Consider the following 21,770-nt stretch of genomic DNA (forward strand, 5'->3'; position numbering starts at 1 on the left):
AGCAACATGATCAACTGAAACCGAATGCATCAGAGATAGCATGCAATGTAGAAATGCCTTTAGTTTCTCAAGGAAATAGAAATGTCATCTAGTTCACTATCCCCAGTTATGAAGATATTCCCTCTCCTAAACCCTTATAATATGTTCATATAATCTTTACTTGAACATTTACAAAGATGAAGAATTCATGACCTCATATTGCAACCTATTTTATTTTAAATTGTTTTAATATTTAAAAATTCTTCAGTTTGAACTAAAATAAAATATTTTCATATGTTCCACCCATAGTCCTAGTTCTACATCTGGAATCTACACAGAAATATGATCACTTTTCTATTTGGCAACACTTCAAATATCTAAAGATATGTATTCTTCCCCCACCACCATTTTCATACCAAAAGTCATCTTCTCTTTTCTAGTTCTAGTTTCTAACAACTAAAACTTATTGGAAAACATGTAATTAGAGAAAGGGAAAGTTCAGTAGCTCTCTATTTCATGCAACCTAGGAATACAAGAGAAATATTGGCACCTTGATCACACTTAGTCTTACAGCCAACTGAAACTACCTGGAATACTGCAAAAGACATACTTTGGAAGTGTGGTAAAGATAAAGTGATTATTTGAAAAGTCTGTGGATTCAGAACCACCTCAGAATCCTACTCATCATCCTTTAATTGTTGCAATGAGATTTTAAAAAGAGATTCTTGACATTCCTTGTTACAATGTCAATGTGACCAAAACTAGGGAAAAAAAGACATGCCTCTCCTTACTCTGAGAGAACTCAAAGGAAATATATCTCTTTATATTAGTTGTAAGTTATACTTTCTACTTGATTATGATTTTTTTCTAATTTTGAAATTTTTTCAGGGAGCTTCATATGTTGGTAAAAGCACAGGTGTCCCAAACCAATATAATACTAATAATTTGCGAGTATATATGATATATGAAATCAGATAAACGCCCTTTTAACAATGACCGGATATCTCCCTTGGAAAACTGAACACGTAATCCTTGTGCCTTGGAAAATCAGATTTTGAGAAAATAAAATTCTCAATCAGGACGCGTGGTGGCGCTGCAGGATAAGAAGGAGAATAACTGATCTGCACTAAAATTACATTCTCCATTACGCTCTGACTCAGACTGGGGAGAAGAAGCCAGAGAAAGCAAGCTTTGTTAGCAAGAGCTGGAAGAGGGCAGGGCCCTTGAAAGGAGCTATTTACCCCACCGCCTACCATAGTGTCCATACCAAGCATATTTTAAAAGGGATAAGGATGGAAACAGGCGAGAACACAATTCGGAAACAAAGGCAAGTTCTCCTTTTCTTTGTTTTCCTGTGCATGCCTAAGGCGGGTTCGGAACCCAGAAGGTTTTCTGTAGCAGAGGAAATGGAAAGTGGCTCTTTTGTAGGCAATGTGATTAAGGCTCTGGGACTAGAAATGGGGGAGCTATCTAATAGGGGCGCCCGGGTCGTTTTCGAAGGAGTCAGACAGTATTTGCAGTTCAATCGTAAAACCTGGGATCTACTTGTAAAAGAGAAACTGGACCGGGAGGAATTGTGTGGGCCTACCGTTTCCTGCGTATTGCCTTTCCAGATCTTATTAGAAAACCCATTGCAAATTTTTCTGGCTGAGCTGCTAGTAGAAGACATAAATGACCATTCGCCTATATTCCTGGACAATGAGATGCTCCTGAAAATCCCCGAGAGTAGTCTTCCGGGAAAGATAATCCGTTTAGACGGTGCACAGGATTTAGATGTTGGGATCAACAGTCTCCAAAACTACACTGTTAGCCCGAATCCCCATTTCCAAGTTCAAATACGGGCACGCAGTGAGGGCAGGAAGTACCCAGAATTGGTGTTGAACAAAGCTCTTGATCGAGAGGAATTGCCGGAGATCCGATTAACTCTCACAGCTTTGGATGGCGGGTCTCCGCCCAGGTCTGGGACTGCCCAAATTCGAGTTCTCATAGTGGATGTCAATGATAATGCGCCTGAGTTTGGGCGACAGAATTATGAGGTGAGGATTCCCGAAAATAGCCCCCCAGGCTCCCTGGTTGTAGAGGTGCATGCTGCAGATTTGGATACAGGAAATTACGGGGAAATATTTTACACATTTTCTGATGCCTCCGAAGACATTCGCAAAACTTTTAAGATAGATGGATCTTCAGGTGAAATTTCACTAATAAAAACAGTGGATTTTGAAGCAACTCAGTTTTATGAAATTGATATTGAAGCCACAGATGGTGGAGGTCTTTCTGGAAAATGTACAGTCGTAATCCATGTGATAGATCTGAATGACAATCTGCCTAAACTGACTATATCCTCGATTACCAATCCCATCCCAGAGAATTCACCTGAGACTGTAGTAGCTGTTTTCAGAGTTTCAGATTTGGATTCGGGGGAAAATGGAAGGATGGTTTGTTCCATCCAAGATGATCTTCCTTTTTCCCTGAAACCTTCTGTTGAGAATTATTACACGCTGGTAACAGAAGGAGCACTAGACAGAGAGAGGAGAGCTGAGTACAATATCACTATTACTGTCATGGATTTGGGGTCCCCAAGGCTCAAAACTGAACACAATATCACCATATGGATCTCTGACATCAATGATAACCCTCCAGTGTTTACTCTGACAGCCTACAAACTGTACCTCCAGGAGAACAACAGTCCTGCCCTCCACATTGGCAGTGTCAGTGCCAGGGATAGGGACTCAGGAATCAATGCCAAAGTCACTTACTCCCTGCTGCCCCCAGAGAATGGAGACCTGCCTCTCTTCTCCTACATCTCCATCAACTCAGACAATGGCCATCTCTATGCTCTGAGGTCCCTGGATTATGAAGCCATCCAAGCTTTCCAGTTCACGGTGACAGCAACTGATGGTGGTTCCCCATCTCTGAGCAGCCAGGCTTTGGTTCAAGTTGTGGTACAGGATATGAATGACAACTCTCCCTTTGTGCTGTACCCCTTGCAGAATGGCACAGCTCCCTGCAATGACCTGGTGCCCAGGACTGCAGAGCCAGGTTACCTGGTCACTAAGGTTGTGGCTGTGGATAGAGACTGGGGACAGAATTCCTGGCTTTCCTACCAGCTGCTCAAGGCCACAGATCCAGGACTCTTCACTGTGTGGGCCCACAATGGAGAAGTTCGAACAGCAAGACCCATCAGTGACAGAGATGCCATCAAGCAGAGGCTCCTGGTTCTGGTGAAGGACAATGGGCAGCCTCCTCTGTCCACAGCAGCCACACTGAATGTTCTCCTAGTATATGGCTTCTCTGAACCCTACATGCAATTCCCAGATGCACCCAAGGAGCAAGTTCAGACTGGTTCCCTCACCACTTATCTAGTCATTTCCCTGGCCTCTGTCTCCTTTCTCTTCTTGGTCTCTGTTATTATGTTCATTGCTATTCGCTTGTGGAAGAGGAATAGGGATGCCAGTGATGGTAGTCAATTTGAACCAAATGGTCCTTTCCCAGGCTACTTATTGGATGCCAATGGGACAGGGACCTTGTCCCAGAGTTACCAGTATGAGATGTGTCTGACCAGTGGTTCATGGACAAATGAATTCAAATTCTTAAAGCCCATTATCCCCAGGAACCCTGCTCAAGAGGGTAGGAGTGATTTGGAGGAAAACCCATCCTTTAGGAATAGCTGTAACTTCAGTTAGGGATAGAACTATTTTGGGATGCGTGGTTATTATGTTTTGTCATTATTCCTACCCTTTTATTTTCTATCTTTATATGGCAGAGGAAAATTCATTTTAAAAACATTTGTGCATGCAATGTCCCTGAACAATCTGCAGGGATCTAAAAAACGCTATCCACAAGCAGAGGATAAACTGTGGGAGTAAAAACACTGATGAAAAGCAACTGCTTGACTACAGGGGTTGAGGGGATATGACTGAGGAGAGACTCTAAATGAACACTCTAGTGCAAATACCAGAAACATGGAAATGGGTTAGAATCGAGAACACATGTGATACCCAGTGGAATCGTGCGTCAGCTATGGGAGAGGTGGTGGGATGGGGGGGAGGAAAAGAAAATGATCTTTGTTTCCAATGAATAATGTTTGGAAACGACCATATAAAATAATGTTTAAAAAATAAAAATAAAAAAACATGTGTGCTACAGACTTCATATTTGAATAATAATTTATGAACATTAACTCCAGAGAATAAGCTGAAAAGTTAAAACATGAAAGACATAATCTATGCATATATATACATATATTGCCAGATAATGCCTTCTGTGGTGTGGGAAGGAAGGGAGGGACTACATTAAAAATATATGTGCTATAATTTTTCATGTTCTCCTTTCTCCTGCTGCTCTCTTTTTCCTCTCAAAATTTCTCTTCTTTTCGTTCTGTGTTTGAATTTTGTCCAGATTATGTTAATCCTCAATCCATTTCTCAGAATAAAGGAACTACATTAATTTTGCATTCTCATTTCAAAATTGTATTTTAACATTTTTGATGCAATTAAATTCACTAACTTCTTTCAGTATACTGAAACGTTTTTCTGTCATAGATTATATTAGCTCTTTTAATCTATATTATTTGTGAGGAAAGGTTTTCTAAAATTGTATTAGTCCCTTCCTTTTTCTCAAGAATCACAACTACACTTCTCTCTAATCTGACTAGTGATTTATTGATAACATACAAACTCTGGGTGGAATACTCACAAAAAGCTAGAAGGAAGTACATACTTCTTCTGCACTGCCACCCTTAGATCTCAATTTTCACCTGGTTTGGAGAAATGAAACCCCCTATAGGTAACCACAATCCATGCAATCAGCTCTTTCCAGGCTATAGAATAGTTCTGAAGTAGAAGGAGACAATTTAGCATTCCATATATGTTTTATTGAAGTAAACAAAGTAAACTGGAGTCTTTTAGAAATTGTCAGTCTCCAGATATGTTTGAATATAAGAATCATCAATCAATCAGCAAACATTTATCACATGTGCTATCCCAGGTATTGGATCATGATGAATAAGTCAGGGAAGAATGAATACAAAGATTGGCAAGAATTCCTTGTTGTCAGGGCCTCTTTAAAAAATCAAATAACAGATGAATCTATCTACATAATCCTCCTCTGCCCTTTGGTTGAAGGGGCCCAGTGACTTTACCCTTGCCATCTCAGTGATGACAAGTCTGACTCCTCTGAAGCATATATGCAGGTACCAGGAATAGATTTTTGGTTCATTTTTTTTTAAAGATGAGTACAAATTACTTTCAGGTTGTGCTAACTATAATTTACTGTAACTATTCTTTTTTCTTCATAATCATTAGGAAATTGTTTTTAGCATTGTTGAAAATAACTTCAGGCAAAAGAATCTAAATTTGAGTTCCCAAATAACAAAGTTGGAAAATAAAAATAACACCTACATTAAGGAACTGATTGATTTTTAAAGGAGTGGTTTTTAAAAATACTGTCTGTGTGTATATATATGTGTGTGTGTGTGTTTGTATATATCTGTGTAGGTATATACATATGTACACAAATGCATATATAATTCTTTTAAAATTTCAATATGTTTAAAAATTTTTATTTTATTGATTAAGAAAAAATTTCTTACACGATTACATAATTCATGATTCTATGATTATAAGAGATTTAGATTACATTATAAGCGATTTAGGTTACATGATTCATGTTCTTTCCCTCCCTTCCTCTCAGCCTCCTCCCGTAATCAAAAAGCATTTCCACTGGGTTTTACATGTGTTGTTGATCAAGAACTATTTCCATATTATTGATATTTTCACTAGGGAATCATATCCCCATTGACTTATGTGAATAAGCAGTTGTTTTTCTTCTGTGTTTTTCCTTCCACAGTTCTTTCTCTAGATCTGGATAGTGTTCTTTTTCATAAGTCCCTCAGAAATGTCTTGGATCAGATAAACTCAGAATGGGTGAATGACTTCAATATAAAGAAGGAAACTATAAGTAAATTAGGTGAACAAAAAATTGTATACTTGTCAGAACTTTGGGAAAGGAAAGATTTTAGGACCAAGCAAGAGTTAGAAAAAATTACAAAATGTAAAATAAATAAGTTTGATTACATTAAATTAAAAAGGTTTTATACAAACAAAACCATTGCAACTAAAATTACAAGGGAAGCAACAAATTGGGGGGAAAAATCTTCAGAACAAAAAAACTGAAAAAGGTCTGATTACTCAAATTTATAAAGAGCTAAATTGATTGTACAAAAAAAATCAAGATATTCTCCAATTGATAAATGGGCAAGGGACGTGAATAGGAAATTTTCAGATAAAGAAATAGACTATCAATAAACACATGAAAAGTGTTCTAAATCTCTTATAATCATAGAAATGAAAATCAAAACAACTCCGAAGTACCACCTCACACCTAGCAGATTTGCTAACATGACAGCAAAGGAAAATAATAAATATTGGAGGGGATGTGGCAAAATTGGGACATTAATACATTGCTGGTGGAGTTGTGAATTGATCCAACCATTCTGGATGGCAGTTTGGAACTATGCCCAAAGGGCTTTAAAAGTCTGCCTACCCCTTGGTCCAGCCATAGCACTGCTGGGTTTGTACCCCAAAGAGATAATAAGGAAAAAGACTTGTACCAAAATATTCATAGCTGCTCTCTTTGTGGTGGCAAAAAAAATCAAGGACAATTCGGAAGGACTTAAGAGAAAGAATGCTATCTACAGTCAGAGGAAGAACTGTGGGAATAGAAACACAGAAAAAGAACAACTGCTCAGTCACAAGGTTTGATGGGAATATGATTGGGAATATAGACTCTAAATGATCACTCTGGTGCAAATATTAATGTTATAGAACTGTGTCTTGATCAATGACACATGTAAAACCCAGAGGAATTGCTATAGCGGCACCTTGCTTTAGATAAGGGCTGGGCAAGTACAAGTAAATTGCTGAAGTCAAATGCTCTTGGTTTGGAAGCAGATAACTTGGTATTGAATGCTCAGTTTTCCACATTCTATCTGTATGAGTTTGGAAGGTTCACAGTCTTTTGGACTTATGCTTCCTTATCTTTAAAGAAAAAGGCTGGGAGCAGCTGGGTAGCTCAATGGATTGAGAGCCAGGCCTAGAGATGGGAGGCCTAGGTTCAAATCTGGCCTCAGACACTTCCCAGCTGTGTGACCCTGGGCAAGTCATTTAACCCCCATTGCCTAGCCCTTACCACTCTTCTGCCTTGGAACCAATGCACAGTATTGACTCCAAGACAGAAGGTAAGGGTTTAAAAAAAAAAGAAAAAGGCTGTACTGATTTTCCTCTAAGGTTCCTTCCAATGATACATCTTTGATCTTAAATGACTTTTGAGGTCCCTTCCAAAGATGAAGCTATATGAATGTATGAAAAATTCATCAAGGAAATATTTATAAATTTATTTATTATAAAAATTTAGTATAAAAAGTTTAAGGGACTGACCAATCACAGACACTTTCATTAAGAATAAAGACTGTTCTAAGTTTGGTGACATTAATTATTCTTTAGAAAAGATTCACTTATCTCAAGTGATATTCATATATGTCTAGAACATTAACTAACATAACTAAATAAATAAACATAAATAAAACATAAGCATAAATAAAATAACATAAGCTAACATGGGAAATAGGATGGGTTAGAAGAAAGTCCCAATGCTGAATCCCTCTCAAGTGGTCAACATTATCTAATCCTTTTTAGGATTTTCAATTTTTTTTCTTTTGGTTTTCTTATGGCTACTTACAAAAGCACAGATTCACTGTTGATTGTTACCTTAAAACCTTAATGAGGATGCTCCCACTCAGACATTCTTTGGGACTCAAGGACTTGTGTAAAGATTATATATCTTCTCTTCCCTAGCATAGAAAATTCTCTTCCCTAGTACAAAATTTTTGGAGTGAAGGTAATGATCTTGTAGACATGTTTTAAGAAGGGTGAAGTTTCATTTTGTTTGGATTTTTTCCCCATGGTTACATGATTCTTGTCTCCCTTCCCTCTTTCTTCCCCTTCCAGTAGTTAGTAAGCAATTTCCCTGGGTTATACATATATTATTACTCAAATCCTATTATACATATATTATTAACTTTTGTTAATCTTTGAAAACCAAAACCCCAAATCATATGCCCATATAAACAAATAATAAATCATATGTTTTCTTTTGATTTCTACTCCCACAGTTCTTTCTCTAGATGGGGATAGCCTTCTTATAAGTCCATCAGAGCTGTCCTGGAGCATTGCATTGCTTTTAGTAGCAAAGTCAATTACATTTTATCTTTCCACAATGTTTCAGTTACTGTGTATAATGTTCTCCTGGTTCTGCTTATTTCACTCTGCATCAGTTCATATAGATCAGACAGGGTCAAGTTTGAAAGCATGAGGTATCCAAACTACCACACCTCCTAATCTAACCAATTCTGGTCACTTCCATCTCTTCCCTCCTGCTTTCCAAGTGATTTGATCTCCTGGAAATCATAGATGATACGGTGTTTCCTGAATCCTAATTACTTACCTAATTATTTTCCTTTCCTCTATCACCTTTCTCTTTCTTGCGATTCACTTGTAGAAGAGGAAGAGGGATGCTAGTGATGGTTTTAAAATTTGATCCAAGGGGCCCCTTCCCAGGAGACTTGGTGGAATGAGTAGGAAAGGGACACTGTCCCAGAGTTATCAGCGTGAGATGTGTCTGGCAGTGACTCAGTGAGGGACAAGTGAATTCAAATACCTGAAGTCCATTATCCCCACCCTTCCTCCTGCTCAGGCATGTGAAAAGGGCTCCTTGGAAAATTCACCCTTAAGGAATAGCATTTTCCTTAAGTAGTTTTAAGATCCATTTCACTGAATTATATCCATCTGCAACTATTGGTTTCCTGTCCTTTTGTTGCACTTTAAAACAGACATTGTATGCTATTGTGTTAAAGTATAATTTCCATCCCATCTCCTTATTCACACATATTTTCCTCTTCTCCCTGAATCCTTAGCCTACAAAACTTTCTTTCCTGAGACTTTTTTTTTCTCACTTCTGTGTTTGGGTTTTCTCCAGATTACTTCTTCCCCATTGTTATTATTATTATTTGAAAGAATAAACTGTGATATATTTTATTTTCTATTTTAAACTTAGAATTTAGTTATTTCTTCTAAATAATTTAACAAATGTGTTTCAAACTACTTTAATTTGGTTTCTGTTGAATTCTCTCAAGTTTCATTTCCTTTATAAGTGTAAAAAATGGCATCAATATTTTATCTTGACATTAATTAATTTCAATTTTGGTTTCTCAAAATGATAATTTGGGTCTGGCTCACTTTTAGATTTTTCTCACTCTTTTATTCTTTTTTAATTATGAAATTTCTGTTGTCCTACAAATATCTTATAACCTTTCTCTGGTCATTGTAATTGATAATTTCTTTTTCTTTATGTATATAGTATTAACTTGTATTAATGTATTAAGATGTTGAGCATCATGGAAAGTATTTTCTCAAAAATGGTATCTGATATTGATCCTCAGGTGTAATGATTAGTTATAAAAATAAGTAGCAGTGAGGAATTGATATAAAACATGTGAAGAATACACTTTTATGAAGACTGTATCTTTATGAAGATAAGCAAGAAGGTGAAAATGAATTATTTTGAAGAAGGAATGTACCTAGATTAAGTGAAATTTAATTATGAAGAAAGCATAAGTAATCTGACATTTCAGTTGCCAATAACATTACTAATGATAACTAACAATAAAATTTACTAACAACAACTAACCTTTACTTGTTCAAAGGACATATTATAAAAGATATGGTACTCCAACATAGTTTTACAGTATGACTTTGAATGTTGTGGGGGCTTGTAGAAACCATAAACCAAAAACAAAGTCATTTCATATGAATATTTCTTTATTTTCTCTCTTATGAATTATTCCAGTAATATCATAGATTAGAAAAATGCCATTCCAAGGATGTTTCTCTCTTGGTCAAATTGTTTGCTTTTACAATATCTAAGAGATTCCATCATGAGACCATCTGAATGTGATCAAAGAATCTGAACCCTAGAAGAATTATGAGTTCAAAGATCTAGAGCTGAAAGAGATCAAAGAAGTCCTCTGATCTAACTCTCTCAATTCACAGCAAAAGGAATCTGGGTCTCAGGAAAAATAATGTCTTTCTCATATTACATAAGTATTAATAGAAGAGTTTAAGGAATGCTGTTTCCTCTTAATTTAATAGAATATTTCCTCCTAATCAAAATTTTAAAACCTCTAATGTATTTCTTACTTCTCAGAGGCAGGCCAAAAAATCACCTTCAAAGAGATACCCTTTGTAATAGAAAAAGAAAAATTCCCCTGGACCAAGATCCTATGGGATGAGTTTCTAGGGAAATACATGAACTCAAATTATTAGGCAGTAAAGAGAGAGGTCCCATCTTTGTTCTGGAGAATCTCACAGTTATATCAACCAGTTCTGTTATGTAGAACATTTAATAACCAGTAATATGAGATCAGGACTGCCCAAGTACATGCTTTCTTTTTAATTACTTGAATGGAAAGAAAGTTTTGAGGCTGAATTTACAGTGCTATATACCTTCTTTCCCATATTGCACTTGCTATTTATTCTCACATTCATTCAAACCCTCCAAAAGTCATAGCCAATGAATGGCATGGATGAATCTGTGGCATTTTCTGCAACCTACTGGCTGTATTTGGGACTTGAGAGTCCTGTAGGTTTTCACATTTCTTAACTTGGAAATATACTTAGATCTATGAGGCATCAAAATCACCCTAAACCAGGATGTGATGCGATTTCTGAATGTATACAACACTAATACAGATCACCCTGTCAAGAGCGAGATATATCCCTTGGAAATACACAGCAGAATTGAGGTTTTGAAATCGTGTGCTAAAGCACGTTTGGAATGGCATTATGATCCACGTGGTGGCGCTGCAGACTAACAGGCAAATAGAGCTATGAGGCTAAACCAGGACTCGGAAGGAAGTCCTGAAACGCAGACTTTATGGAAGGAGCGGTGAAGCTTTGTTAACTGGATTTGGAAAAGGAAACCACCCCTGTATGTTTCTGAAGTTTCTCTGGTGACTGTTTAGTCTAGCTGCACTACTCGGAGAGGACTGATGACAGAGTGACTAGGGGCGATGATTCTGCAACTATGCCAAGTGTTCTTTCTGTGTGTTTTACTGGGTGTGTCTGGGGCAGTCTCAGAGTTGAAGCCCTTTTCCGTAGTGGAGGAGATGCAGAGAGGCTCCTTTGTGACCAATGTGGCAAAGGCCCTGGGGCTAAAAGTGGGGGATTGTCAAATCTAGAAGCCAAAGTCGAATTCAAAGAGAACAAAGAGTATTTACAGCTACACTAAAAATACTAGGATCTGTTCTTGAAAGAGAAATTAGTCCTGGAGGAGTTGTGCGGTCCCACTGAGCCCTGTATGCTGTCTTTCCAGATCTTGCTGGAAAATCCTTTTTAGATCTTTCGGGATGTGCTGATAGTGGAAGATATTAATGACCATTCACCAGTCTTCCTAGACACTGAGATGACACTGAAAATCCCGGAGAACACCTCCCCCGGAAGTGTTTTTGTACTAGAAAATGCTCAGGATTTAGATGTAGGAAGCAACAGCCTCCAGAACTACACAATCAGCTCCAACTCTCTTTTCCACATTCAAATTCTAGAGGAACCAGGCGACATGAAATACCCAGAGCTTATACTGGAAAAAGTTCTTGATCGAGAGGAGCACCCTGAGCTCATTTTAACCATCACTGCACTAGATGGGGGAATCTCCACCTAGCTCTGGAACTGCCCAAGTCCTTGTCCTAGTAGTCGATATTAATGACAATGCACCCGTGTTTGCTCAGCCGCGTTATGAGGTTCAGATCCCTGAGAACAGCCCCATTGGATCTAAGGGTATCTCAGTCTCCGCCACAGATTTAGATGCAGGAAATAACGCAGATATATCCTATACGTGTTTGCACGCCTCTGAAAACATTCGCAAAACTTTTCAATTAACAGAGAAAACTGGGGAACTTTATTTGAAAGAAAAAGTAGACTTTGAATTGACTCAGTCTTACATCATAAACATTTTCAGGCCACAGATGGTGGGAGCCTTTCTGGGAAATGTACTATTATTGTTCAGGTGATTGATCTGAACGACAACACCCCTGAACTGACCATGTCTTCACTTACCAGCCCCATCCCAGAAAATTCACCTGAGACTGTAGTAGCTGTTTTCAGGGTTTCAGATCTGGACTCTGGGGAAAGTGGAAGGGTGGCTTGTTCCATCCAGGATGATCTTCCCTTTGTCCTGAAACCTTCTGTTGAGAACTTCTACACCTTGATAACAAAGAGAGCACTGGACAGAGAGAGAAAGGCTGAGTACAATATCACTATTACTGTCATGGATTTGGGGTCCCCAAGGCTCAAATCTGAGCACAGTATCACCATATGGATCTCTGACATCAATGATAACCCTCCAGTGTTTACTCAGACAACCTACAAACTGTACCTCCAGGAGAACAACAGTCCTGCCCTCCACATTGGCAGTGTCAGTGCCAAGGATAGGGACTCAGGAATCAATGCCAAAGTCACATACTCCCTGCTGCCCCCAGAGAATGGAGACCTGCCTCTCTTCTCCTACATCTCCATCAACTCAGACAATGGCCATCTCTATGCTCTGAGATCCCTGGATTATGAAACCATCCAAGTTTTCCAGTTCACAGTGACAGCAACTGATGGTGGTTCCCCATCTCTGAGCAGCCAGGCTTTGGTTCAAGTTGTGGTACAGGATATGAATAACAACTCTCCCTTTGTGCTGTACCCCTTGCAGAATGGCACAGCTCCCTGCAATGACCTGGTGCCCAGGACTGCAGAGCCAGGTTACTTGGTCACTAAGGTTGTGGCTGTGGATAAAAACTGGGGACAGAATTCCTGGCTTTCCTACCAGCTGCTCAAGGCCACAGATCCAGGACTCTTCACAGTGTGGGCCCACAATGGGGAAGTTCGAACAGCAAGACCCATCAGTGACAGAGATGCCATCAAGCAGAGGCTCCTGGTTCTGGTGAAGGACAATGGGCAGCCTCCTCTGTCCACAGCAGCCACCTTGAATGTTCTCCTGGTGGATGGCTTCTCTGAGCCCTACATGCAATTTCCAGATGCACCCAAGGAGCCAATCCAGACTGATTCCCTCACCACTTACTTAGTCATTTCCCTGGCCTCTGTCTCCTTTCTCTTCCTGGTCTCTGTTATTATGGTCATTGCTATTCGCCTGTGGAATAGGAAGAGGGATGCCACTGATGCTGCTCACTTCAATCCAAATGGTCCCTTCCCAAGTCACTTGGTGGATGTCAGTGGGACAGGGACTTTATCTCAGAGCTACCAGTATGAGGTATGTCTGACCAGTGGCTCAGAAACCAGTGAGTTCAAATTTCTGCAACCCATTAATCCCACCCTCCCTCAAGCAAGTGGGAAAGACACCATTGAAAACCCAACCTTAAGGAACAGTTTTTGCTTCAATTAGGTTTGATGGTTTGACAAACTCAGAACCTCCTCTTCCCCTCCCCCCCTTAAATCTACCCTTGGTTCCCAACCATTAGTTGCCTGTCTTTTAGTAGCAAAAAAAGTAGATATCTATGTTATTGTGCTGTATTATATGTTTTTATCCTTTCATTCCCCCTCCACACATTTTTCTCTTCTCCCTATATCTTTGCTCTCTTAAGTATTTCCTTCTCTCCTTTCTTTTTTTTTTTTGTTCTTCTTATATCTATGAATTTTCTCCAGGTTATTCTATTTCCCCATATCAATTTCAAATTGATTGAACTATCATGTATTCTCTAAATTTAGACTTTCCATATTTCTTACTCAAGAAATATAGCAAATGTATTTCAGGATAATCGGTTATGATGTTGGCTAAGTACTCTCACATTTATCTTCCCTGTATCACCTGAAAAGGAATATTTTCCAAGACTTCATTGTTATGATGTCAATAAATATTTGTATTTCTTCTGAAGGGCTATTTGGGCACTTGTTCTAACTTTTGAATTGATATTTTTCCTTTTGTCTCTTTTTATTTTTGTGGTGAAAGATTTTCCAGGAGTAGTGATTATCTTGTAACCTACTGGTTGTGGCCAAAATACTTTAAATAATTGCTCATGAATAAAAAAATCTTAAGATATTTGCTTGGATATTGTTCTCAAATTCACTGAAAATACACTATAATTTGTGGTTTCTGATTTAATCCACAAAGTATTATCTCTGGGTGAAAATTTATTTTTTAAAAAATCACCAAAAGTCACTTGAATTGATGGAAAAACTTTTAAGAATAAATCTTTCTGAAAGTAAGAGAATTGTATGATAAATCATTTTGATAAAAGAATTTGTTCAGTTTGGAGACAATAGTGAGGGATACAGACTAGTCTGAGTACTGAATTTACCAGTGGAGTTATAAATGATTATATCTAATTTTTACGTGTCCTTGTGTGACAAGAAGTGGTGTGGTTGGAGCCTCTGGCTATAATGCTATAAAGTAAATCTAGTCAACTACCTTGAACATACATAGCATTGTTCTTCTGAAATCCAATAGATTTAATTTTACCCATCCTTCAAAATCCCAAGACCTGAAACAATACATTTAAATGAAGAAGCCTTTGCTTTTTCTTCAGGTTTTCTAAATAATTCCCACTTTGAGGAATATTCATGTCAAGGTTGCCAAATTTTTGGGCAAATGAGTGGTTTCAAATGCTCTGCTTTAAAAATATTGGTTGGTGGTCTTACTGCAGTTCTAATTGGAACCTTTCTCGATTTTATCACAGAATGTCAGATCTTGAAGAGCATCTACCCCATTGATTTCCTTTTATGCACTTAATGTTCAATGTTGAAGAAATTCAATTTATAGTAAACTAGTAATTTTTCCAGAAGATGTAATTATCAGGGTTGGAGCGTAGAAGAAAATTATGTTTATTTGAGATCAAAATGTATAATTTAATTTTTAAAAAAGATTTTTTTTACTTTAAAATTTGATTAAGGGAAAAAAGTCTATTTAGATTTCACAATAGGTCAAATACTTTTCTTTCCTCTATGATCTGATATACAGGACATAGAAGATTTCTTCATCTTGCAGAACAGTTGTGATTTAAATAATCCCTAGAGAGTTGTCAGAGGCACAGGAATATAGATGTTAAGTGATTCAGCAATGGTTACATAACTAGTAAGTGTCAGAATTGGGATTTAATGACTGGGTATTCTTGAATTCAGATAAAACCCTCTGTTCCTGACCAACCCTGCCATGCTGTAGTTTATTTTGTGACATTACTGTAGAAATGATCTAGTTGTGTTCAGTAGTAATCCCATAATTTCCCATAATTAAAAGTTAACATAGGGAAGATAAAAGTGACAAAGGGGGAGTTTCCAATGCCAAAACATTCTCTGCATAGAAAACCATCCCAAACACCATTAGAAATGTCCTATTCTCTCTTTGTTTTCTTCTTAGCATTTCAGAAGTTGATTTGGTGAAATAAGGCTTTATCCTCTTGGTAGCAGAAGAAAGGAATAAAGTTTAAAAGTTCCTCAGAACTATTTAATTTTTGTTTGGATTTAGATTATTTTTCATTCTGAACTGGACAGACAACCCCCAAAATGAGTATTTTAATATAAAAATATATATCAAGCAACAAATCTATTTTACTTACACTTTCCTTTTCAAAGTATGAACATATAATAAATTCACTATATTACTTTAAAATATGTACTGCTCATTTGCTTTTTCTTCTGCTCTTTAGTCTACTCTCTGCATTTTAAAGAATTCTGTAATGATTTTTCTTTTTCTTTCCTTTCCTTTATTCCATTTTCTTTCCTTCCTTCCTTCCTTCCTTCCTTCCTTCCTTCCTTCCTTCCTTCCTTCCTTCCTTCCTTCCTTCCTTCCTTCCTTCCTTCCTTCCTTCCTTCCTTCTTTCCTTCCTTTCTTTCTTCCTTCCTTTCTTTCTTTCTTTCTTTCTTTCTTCCTTCCTTCCTTCCTTCCTTCCTTCCTTCCTTCCTTCCTTCCTTCCTTCCTTCCTTCCTTCCTTTCTTCTCCAAGAATCATTTATACAAGAATCATTTCTACAAGAGTCGTGTCATTAGCCAGATCACTTTCCCCTTCTTTTTAAAAATTACTAGCTTTGAAAACTCTTTATCATTTCCTGATGCCCACAGTCAATTAAAAGAAACCTTTCCATGAAATCTCCATTTTCTAGGAAAACAGAAGTCTGAACTCAACCTGTATAGCCTTAGTTTAGAAAATAGTCATAACTGACTCATAAAACTGACCGATAGCAGCAGTATCCAACATTTGCTAGTTAGAAGCCCCTTGACTTACAGAGACTTTGTATAATTCTAGTTATGCAGAATAAATTATGCTCCATTAATGAGGAGTAATTTAAGAACAAGAGCTTTGTAGAGCCTGCTTTCAATCTTCTAGGTCACAAACTCGAGGGAAATTAAAACATCAGCTACTTTTAAAAGGGACTCTACTTCTTTCTTTCTCCCATCCAACAATGTGTATTTACTCCCTCTCTTACCTTGTTCTTTAAAGGCTGTCTCCCCTAAGAGTAGTAGAATGGACCATGATTTTCTCTTATCCTAAATCATTTTGTTTGCAACCTTTGAAATACCTAATAATTGCCAGTTCTAAATCGACTGAAGGTTGGGCTCGCTTTAAAGGAACTTAAAACAATATGTATATTTATGTGGTTTGGGGCAAAGTTGTGAATGCTTATGGTTTTGATCCAGATCACCGTGTAAAAAAAGATGACAAACTGTCAAATTCAGACCAGAATTCAAGATGTGGTGTCTGATAAGGGTTACAAGTTATTTAAGAAATTGACAGCACCAAGAGAATAATAAAATGAACCGCGTGGTGACGCTGCAAACTAAGAAGAGACCGTGCAGATACCTCCATACTGAGAAAGACAGGAAGTAGAACGAAACCTTTATTAGCTGGAACTGGGGGAAAGGACCTGCCCTTCATGGTTCTGAATTTTCAACAGAACGGATGACATTTGTAGTCTGGTTGACATTTGCGGTCGATCTGAGCTACAAAGATTGAAAGAAGAGGGTCAAGGGAACAATGGAGCAGGAAGAGGCGATGATTCTGCAACAAAGGCAAGTTCTCTTTCTCTTTGTTCTATTGGGTGTGTCTGGGGCAGCCTCGGAGCTGGAGCAGTTTTCGGTTGTGGAGGAGATGGAGAGGGACTCCGTGGTGGTTCAGGTAGCAAAAGCCCTAGCACTGGAGGCGGGAGAGTTATTAAGTCGCCGTGCCAGAATTGTTTTCAAAGGGAACAAAGAGTATTTACAGCTGCACCCTAAAACAGGAGATCTGCTGCTGAGTGAAAAACTGGACTGAGAGGATCTGTGCAGCCCCACCTATCCCTGTGTGTTACCTTTCCAAGTCTTACTAGAAAACCCCTTTCAGATTAAAAGGGCTGAGCTAATAGTGGAAGACATTAATGACCATTCACCAGTCTTCCTAGACACTGAGATGACACTGAAAATCCCGGAGAACACCTCCCCCGGAAGTGTTTTTGTACTAGAAAATGCTCAGGATTTAGATGTAGGAAGCAACAGCCTCCAGAACTACACAATCAGCTCCAACTCTCTTTTCCACATTCAAATTCTAGAGGAACCAGGCGACATGAAATACCCAGAGCTTATACTGGAAAAAGTTCTTGATCGAGAGGAGCACCCTGAGCTCATTTTAACCATCACTGCACTAGATGGGGGAATCTCCACCTAGCTCTGGAACTGCCCAAGTCCTTGTCCTAGTAGTCGATATTAATGACAATGCACCCGTGTTTGCTCAGCCGCGTTATGAGGTTCAGATCCCTGAGAACAGCCCCATTGGATCTAAGGGTATCTCAGTCTCCGCCACAGATTTAGATGCAGGAAATAACGCAGATATATCCTATACGTGTTTGCACGCCTCTGAAAACATTCGCAAAACTTTTCAATTAACAGAGAAAACTGGGGAACTTTATTTGAAAGAAAAAGTAGACTTTGAATTGACTCAGTCTTACATCATAAACATTTTCAGGCCACAGATGGTGGGAGCCTTTCTGGGAAATGTACTATTATTGTTCAGGTGATTGATCTGAACGACAACACCCCTGAACTGACCATGTCTTCACTTACCAGCCCCATCCCAGAAAATTCACCTGAGACTGTAGTAGCTGTTTTCAGGGTTTCAGATCTGGACTCTGGGGAAAGTGGAAGGGTGGCTTGTTCCATCCAGGATGATCTTCCCTTTGTCCTGAAACCTTCTGTTGAGAACTTCTACACCTTGATAACAAAGAGAGCACTGGACAGAGAGAGAAAGGCTGAGTACAATATCACTATTACTGTCATGGATTTGGGGTCCCCAAGGCTCAAATCTGAGCACAGTATCACCATATGGATCTCTGACATCAATGATAACCCTCCAGTGTTTACTCAGACAACCTACAAACTGTACCTCCAGGAGAACAACAGTCCTGCCCTCCACATTGGCAGTGTCAGTGCCAAGGATAGGGACTCAGGAATCAATGCCAAAGTCACTTACTCCCTGTTGAAGTCACTTACTCCCTGCTGCCCCCAGAGAATGGAGACTTGCCTCTCTTCTCCTACATCTCCATCAACTCAGACAATGGCCATCTCTATGCTCTGAGATCCCTGGATTATGAAACCATCCAAGTTTTCCAGTTCACAGTGACAGCAACTGATGGTGGTTCCCCATCTCTGAGCAGCCAGGCTTTGGTTCAAGATGTGGTACAGGATATGAATGACAACTCTCCCTTTGTGCTGTACCCCTTGAAGAATGGCACAACTCCCTGCAATGACCTGGTGCCCAGGACTGCAGAGCTAGGTTACTTGGTCACTAAGGTTGTGGCTGTGAATAGAGACTGGGGACAGAATTCCTGGCTTTCCTACCAGCTGCTCAAGGCCACTGACCCAGGACTCTTCACTGTGTGGGCCCACAATGGGGAAGTTCGAACAGCAAGACCCATCAGTGACAGAGATGCCATCAAGCAGAGGCTCCTGGTTCTGGTGAAGGACAATGGGCAGCCTCCTCTGTCCACAGCAGCCACCTTGAATGTCCTCCTGGTGGATGGCTTCTCTGAGCCCTACATGCAATTTCCAGATGCACCCAAGGAGCCAATCCAGACTGATTCCCTCACCACTTACTTAGTCATTTCCCTGGCCTCTGTCTCCTTTCTCTTCCTGGTCTCTGTTATTATGGTCATTGCTATTCGCCTGTGTAAGAGGAAGAGGGATGCCACTGATGCTGCTCACCTCAATCCAAATGGTCCCTTCCCAAGTCACTTGGTGGATGTCAGTGGGACAGGGACTTTGTCTCAGAGCTACCAATATGAGATGTGCCTGATTACTGGCTCAGGAACCAGTGAATTCAAGTTCCTGAAACCTATTATTCCCACCCTTCCTCCTGCTCAAGCAAGTGGGAAAGACTCCATTGAAGACTCAAACTTAAGGAACAACTTTTCCTTAGTTTTGATGTGTTTTGGTAGATTTAGAGCTTCCTTTTCCCCCTCTTACATCTACCCTTAGTCCCCACAATCAGTTCCCTGTCTTCTAGTAGTAAAATAGAGTAGATATCTATGCTACTTCACCATATCATAATTTTTTATCCTCTCTCCCTTCACTCCAACATTTTACTCTTCTCTCTTTATCTTTGTTCTGTAAATATTTATTCCTCTCTTTCCTTGCTCTTGTTCTTGTTATGTCTGGATTTTCTCCAGGTCATTCTAATTCTCCATTACTTTTTCAAAATGACTGAACCATCATATATTCCCTTTTTATTTAAAACTTGGATTTTTAATATTCCTTACTCAATAAATTCAGCAATTATTTCAAGATGCTCACTGTCAATTTTGGCTAAGTAGTCTCTCTCAGAATTATTCTATCCTCTATCACCTGCAAAGGAGCATTTTCCAAGATTTCATTCTTATTATGCCAGTTAGAAAATTGCAGTTCTTCTGAAGGGCATTTTAGTCATTTATTCTCATCTTTGAGGTGATTTTTCTCCCTTTTTTTGGCAAAAGATGTTGAAGCATCAGCAATTATCTTGTAATCTCTTAGCTGTGGCCACAATATTTTAATCATTGTTTCTGTATTTAATATTGTATATTACTTATAAATAATGAGTGAATTCCATTTAAAATATTCTCACTTGTGGTTCCTGATTCAAATCCCCAAAGTGTTATCTGTGCATGAAAAATTATAAGGAAAAACAAAGAACACTATGGTATTGATGAAAAACTTTTAGGAATACACCTTTATGAAAGTAAGAGAATTATATGATAAGTAGTTGTAATAAAACAATGTATGTCAATTTGGAAACAATTGTGGAGGATACAGACTTGTCTGACCACTGAAGTTACCTGTGACATAAATAACCATTTCTAATACTTAGATATCCTTTAGTTGAGTGACAAGAAGTGGTTTGGTCAGTGACTTTGGGTATGGTGCTATAAAATAAGTCTAGTAAGCTACCTTGCGACTGTTTATAACATTTTCCTTCTGAAATCCCATAGATTGGATTTTAAACATCCTTCAAAATACCAAGACCTAAAAAAGAAATTGAAATGAACATACCTTTGCTTTCTCTTCAGATTTTGTAAATAATTTCCTACTTTGAGGAATATTTATGCCAAGGCTGCCATAATCTTGGACAAATGGGCGCTTTCAAAGCTCTGCTTTTAAATTTTGATTGGTGGTGTTTTAGTGATTCTATTTTGAACCTCTCTATATTTTAATCACCAGAATATTAGACCTGGAAGGGACCTCACAAGTCATTCACCCTTAATTTCCTGTTATATATTTAATGTTCAATGTTGAATAAATTCAATTCATAATATACTAGTAATTTTGCCAGAAGATGTAATCATCAGGTTTGGAAAGTAGAAGAAAGTTGTGTTTATCTGAAACCAAAATGTACAACTTAATTTTGAAAAAATCTGATTGTTATTACTTGAAAAATAAATTAAGGATCAAATCCTGCCATATTATTTAGATTTCATGGTAGGTCAAATATCTTTCTTTTCTCTATAATCTGATGTACAGGACATAGGTGATTTCTTCAGATTGATGAACAGCTGCAATTTAACATAATTTCTAGGTACAGGCATATAAATGTCAAGTGATTCAACAATGGTTATATAATGAATAAATGTCAGTTAGGATTTATGACTAAATATTCCTAACTCCAAATATAGACTCTGTCCTCTAATTTATTTTTGTCACATCACTATAAAAATGATCCTACTGTGTGTAGTGATAATCTGATAATCCCACATCATTAAAAGCTAAAATAGAAAAGGTGAAAGTGATATTCATTTTCCAATGCCAGGATATTCTTTGCTTGGAAAATCACAAATACCATTGGAATTTTCCTATTATCTTTTTGTTTTCCTCTTGACATTTCAGAAGTTGATTTGGTGAAACAAGGCCATTAAAACTCAAAAAGCATTTTCTTCCTGGTGGCAAAGGAAAGGAATAAAGTTAAATGATTTCTCAGAACTATTTTTCTTTTTGTTTGTTTCTATTTAGATAATTTCTTATTCTGAACTGAACAAGCAAGCAAAAAGATAAATAGTTTCATATAAAAAGTAGAATAGAAGAAAAGGGTTGTATATGAAACTGGAAATCTGTTATGTATACTTTCTTTTTCAAAGGATGTATATAATAATAAATTCAGTTTTACTATATTCAACTATACTGCTTGTTTGTGTTTTCTTCTACCATGTGCATGTTCTGTAATGACTCCCATTTTTCCTTCCTTCCTTCCTT

At 38.1% G+C, this 21,770-nt stretch overlaps 2 protein-coding genes and 1 pseudogene across 2 annotated transcripts; all 3 read left to right on the plus strand.

Moving 5' to 3' along the window:
- The first annotated feature begins 931 nt into the window (after positions 1–931).
- Positions 932–4,504, plus strand: LOC100016125 (protocadherin beta-2-like). Its single transcript, XM_001370014.4, has one exon. It carries the CDS (start codon positions 1,272–1,274, stop codon positions 3,660–3,662), a length of 2,391 nt encoding a protein of 796 aa, XP_001370051.1. The 5' UTR covers positions 932–1,271; the 3' UTR covers positions 3,663–4,504.
- Positions 4,505–5,479: 975 nt separating this feature from the next.
- LOC100026982 (protocadherin beta-11) lies at positions 5,480–14,809 on the plus strand. Its single transcript, XM_016428646.2, is given in 3 exon segments — positions 5,480–11,739; positions 11,741–12,043; positions 12,046–14,809. Coding segments are annotated over 3 exon segments (1,977 nt in total). The 5' UTR covers positions 5,480–11,496; the 3' UTR covers positions 13,477–14,809.
- A 1,115-nt stretch (positions 14,810–15,924) lies between these two features.
- LOC100027018 (protocadherin beta-16-like) lies at positions 15,925–21,694 on the plus strand (annotated as a pseudogene).
- Positions 21,695–21,770: the final 76 nt, after the last annotated feature.

This window comes from Monodelphis domestica, chromosome 1 (genome assembly GCF_027887165.1).
Source record: "Monodelphis domestica isolate mMonDom1 chromosome 1, mMonDom1.pri, whole genome shotgun sequence".
Taxonomy (NCBI): Eukaryota; Metazoa; Chordata; class Mammalia; order Didelphimorphia; family Didelphidae; genus Monodelphis; species Monodelphis domestica.

Excerpts from the sequence above, each read along its gene's own strand:
- LOC100016125 (XM_001370014.4), top strand. The coding sequence starts at position 1,272 with ATGGAAACAGGCGAGAACACAATTCGGAAACAAAGGCAAGTTCTCCTT.